We start from the raw sequence: 4,489 nt of genomic DNA, 5'->3' as shown, positions 1-4,489 counted from the left end.
TAAACAAATGAATACTGTTATAATGTAACAGTAAGCTAAAAAGGCTGATAAGTGTCTCTCTTCAAAGTTTATATATGAAAGATCTATTATAATGTTGTTACTGTTCTAAAAATTTTCTATATTAATTATTCATTACTTCTCTTGTAGTATATTTATTTCCTTATTCGCTTTTCTCACTGGGCTATTTTTCCCTGTTGGAGCCTTGGGTCTTATGGCATCTTGCTTCTCCAACTAGGGTTGTAGCTTAGTTGGTAATAATAATAATAATAATAATAATAATAATAATAATAATAATAATAATAATAATAATGATAATAATAATAATAATGATAATAATAATAATAATAAAAGTCTATTTCTTCGTCTTTAAATTATATCCATATTAAAGTTTTAAAAACGGATATCTTGACGTAAAGGAGTGATATTACGGTCACCAACCCTAAAAGATAATAACAAAGTAGGGTAAAAATTACGGTCGCCTGTATTTTACTGAAAAACTTAAAATATTTCTGTTTCCTTTCCTCACTGGGCTATTTTCCCTGTTGGGATCCCTGGACTTGTAGCATATCCTGCTTTTCCAACGAGGGTTGTAGCTTGACAATTAATAGTAAATAGTGAACGACCGAGAACACTATATTTTTACCGAGAATTTCCGATTAAAATTATGGTTTTTTTCTAAGTGTCAACTACTTGTAATTACAGGTTGTTCCTACGAATGTTGACGTGTAATTGAAGTTATATTCTACTATTATTATTATTATTATTATTATTATTATTATTATTATTATTATTATTATTATTAATTGCTAAGCTACAACCCTAGTTGGAAAAGCAGGAGGCTATAAGCCTAGGGACTCCAACAGGGAAAATAGCCCAGTGAGGGAAGGAAACAAGGGAAAATAAAATATTCCAAAAGCAGTAACAACATTACAACAAATATTACCTAAATAAACTATAAACTATAAGATTACATAAATATAATCTTTATGAAGTTAGGATTGATAATTCTAGTTTTAATAAATAACAACTTGTTTCTGAGATGTTTATTTCTAAAAAAAAAAAAAAAATATTACCACTGCTGCGAATTAACCAGACAAATGTACAGTTGGCTTCATTAATTCCTGAACACCACGTTAATAGGTAGTAGGTTGGCTAGGGCACCAACTGTCCGTTGAAATACTAACACTAGAGAGCTATTGGGTCCTTTGACTGGCCAGACATTACTATATTGGATCCATCTCTCTGGTTACGTTGTATTAGTGCACATACACACATATATCTATGAAATATATGCATACAAACACACGCACACACACATATACACACACATATATATATATATGTGTGTGTGTGTGTGTTTGTGTGTGTATATACACACACACACACACACACATATATATATATATATATATATATATGTGTGTGTGTGTGTGTGTGTGTGTGTTTAGTGCACATACACATATATCTATGAAATATATGCATACAAACACACACACACACACACACACACATATATATATATATATATATATACGCATGCGACACCTAATAGGATAATTAACCTTTAAAGCAATTACGGAAGACTTTCAAAAGGGATCCTGTAAATATATAATTATTACCATATATTCGATAGAAAAATTAATTTCACATTATTACTGTTTAGTTATATTGGATTGAAAATAATAATGATAATTATTATTATTGTTATTATTATTGTTATTATTATTGTTATTTTTGTTATTATTATCATTATTATTATTATTATTATTATTATTATTATTATTATTATTATTAACACCGTCTTCCGTCTGGAAAGGAGACAAAAATTTCCCGGAGATCTGTTGTTGGAGTCTGTGACTCCAAAAAATCTCCAGGAGACTGAAAAGTCTTCAGAATCCTTTCAAGACACTTTCATTTTTTTCAAACTAATGCTGATACAAACCTCTGTATAGGTATGTATAGTTATGACTGCTATGTTCAAAGAAGCATTTGGTGTTTGTGTGAATGTGATCGGACAATTTGTTAGAGGAAAATGCAATTGGCCTCAAAATGCAGCTTCAGTTATCCAAGAACGGAACGCTGCGTGCGAGGATATGACGTTAAATCTTCAGGGACAGCTGCGAACTCTCCTGGAGTCCTTAGTCTTCAAATGGTTTTCGTGGCTTCTCCCAGAGGCGCCGCGTTTTGGAGACTGTCGTACAGTCGCCTCTCAGGATGGCTTCCTCGGTGGGTGGCTGCAGCGCTGTCATTGGATTGGGGGCTTTTGGAAAGCCCGTGAGGAACTACTTGGGTGTGAACTTGGATTGCGGCAAATGGAGGCAGAAGCTTTGAGATTCAACGACCAGTTGAAATCAAGATGGTTTGTTGGCACACTTTTTCCCGAATTCGACATCGGAGCAAGGGAGGAAATCCTTTCTCATGGTAACAAGACAACTTAATCGGTTTGGCTGCTGCTGGCGCCATATTCGGTGGAATAATATTTGCTATGAGAAGGACAACTAAATGAATTGAGAAGAGTAATAGATGAGATGAATACAGAGAAAGAGACGCAAGAAAAACTGAAAGCTCAGAGAGACTGAGTATCAAAAGCTGAAACTTGACTGCGCTGGAAAAGATCTTCAGATGAAGGAACAGGAGAAGAAACTGGAAATTCTAAGCAGGGAAATGGAGGAAATTAAATTCATAATGAGAAAATAGAACAACTGGAAAATGACCGCCGTAAAAGACTTTCAGATGAAGGAACAGGAGAAGAAACAGGAAATTCTAAACATATGAAATAGAAGAAATTAAGAAAATTCATAATGAGAAAATGGAACAACTGGAAAATGACTGCTTCCAAAAAGACCTTCAGATGAAGGAACAGGAGAAGAAACTGGAAATTCTTAAAACGGAAATGGAGGAAATGTAAGAATTTCAGAAAATCCATAATAAGAAAATAGAAGAACTCGAAAATGATCGCGTCCAAAAAGATCTTCAGATAAAGGACCAAGAAAATTTACTGGAAATTCTAAAAACTGAAAATGCTCTACTGCATCTCCTTCGAGCTGAAGCGAACGCAGCCTCTGGAAACCATGTTGACACGGATATCATATTGGACTGCTGCCAAGCCATTGAGAAAGGTCTTCAAGGATGCAGAGCCTATTATACATGCTACGAGGAAAGCACCTTATTATAATGATAGAATTAAGATCTGGAGAAATTATACTGAATTTACGTTCATCCATAATTTTTCGTGGTTCCCCTACCATCACACCCCTTACAGCTCTAACAAGTACTTCCCCGGCCCACCGTCGTCCTCCCCCAGCCCGTTGCCCTCCCCCCTAACAACCAAACCCTTCTGCACCTGAAATTCTGGAATCTATAGATATTGGGGGTGACAGAGGGGGACTGGAGACGACAGGACATTTGCTTTTGACTGTACAGGGACGTTTACTTGTTATACTAAAACCAGTTGTGGATTTCAACTTGCGTGTTACTTCGGTGTTTATTCTTTGAAATTTACATAGAAGCTGTTATTACTCAAGCTTTTGTAAGATTATAATTTTATATACTGTACATATATATGTGTATATATATACATATATATATATATATATATATATATATATATATACATATTTATATATAGATATATATATATATATATACATATTTATATATAGATATATATATATATATATATACATAGATATATATATATATATATATATATCTATCTATCTATCTATATATATATGTATATATATATAGATATATATATATATATATATATATATGTGTGTAGTTTTTAGAGTTATAGATTGCAAGAAATAAAACTAGTCGAAATATGATAATCATGCATATACATAGGTTACATAAAAACATATTAGTAAATATGGATGGATGTGGGTATAGACAGATTCACACAAAATAATGTGGGTGTATAAAAAATCTGATAAGAAGACTCCAGTTTTAGTTAAACCTCGAAGTACAGTATCCAGACTCTATTTATGTGCCGTAATATGCGTAAACACGACTCTAATTGTTAAATGTGTTTAAAATTAGCCTCAGGGTTAAATAAAATTATCCCATTTCCGTCAGCTAACAATATTCTTGCTTCATTAAACTGTAAGTTATTATAATCACTGAATTTTCAATTAAGAAGTAATTATAGTCTTGCAAAAGTGATCCAATTTATTTACCCGCATTCGCTGTAGATCTCCCCCCCCCTTCTCTCAAAAAGAAAAAAAAAAAAACAACATAGACCTGTAGTCCATCATGCAATACTGGTCTCATAATTTCATTATTATTATTATTATTATTATTATTATTATTATTATTATTATTATTATTATTATTATTATTATTATTAGCTAAGCTACAACCCTAGTTAAAAAAGCAGAATGTGATAAGTCCTAGGGATCCTACAGGGAAAATACCTCAGGAAATAAGGAAATTGAAAACTATAAGAGAAGTAATGACCAATTAAAATAAAAGGTTTTAAAGACAG

General features: G+C 32.3%; 1 protein-coding gene across 1 annotated transcript in view; it reads left to right on the top strand.

Moving 5' to 3' along the window:
* Positions 1-2,809: 2,809 nt before the first annotated feature.
* The window catches only part of LOC137621777 (protein Fe65 homolog), a 32,271-nt gene continuing 30,591 nt past the window's right edge, over positions 2,810-4,489 (top strand). The window contains 1 exon segment of the mRNA XM_068352286.1: positions 2,810-2,904. Within this exon segment, the coding sequence (XP_068208387.1) occupies positions 2,810-2,904 (95 nt within the window).

The sequence above is a fragment of the Palaemon carinicauda genome, chromosome 28 (genome assembly GCF_036898095.1).
Source record: "Palaemon carinicauda isolate YSFRI2023 chromosome 28, ASM3689809v2, whole genome shotgun sequence".
In the NCBI taxonomy this organism is placed as follows: Eukaryota; Metazoa; Arthropoda; class Malacostraca; order Decapoda; family Palaemonidae; genus Palaemon; species Palaemon carinicauda.
The sequence above is the reverse complement of the archived record's forward strand: the minus strand, read 5'-3'. Positions and strand labels throughout refer to the sequence as shown.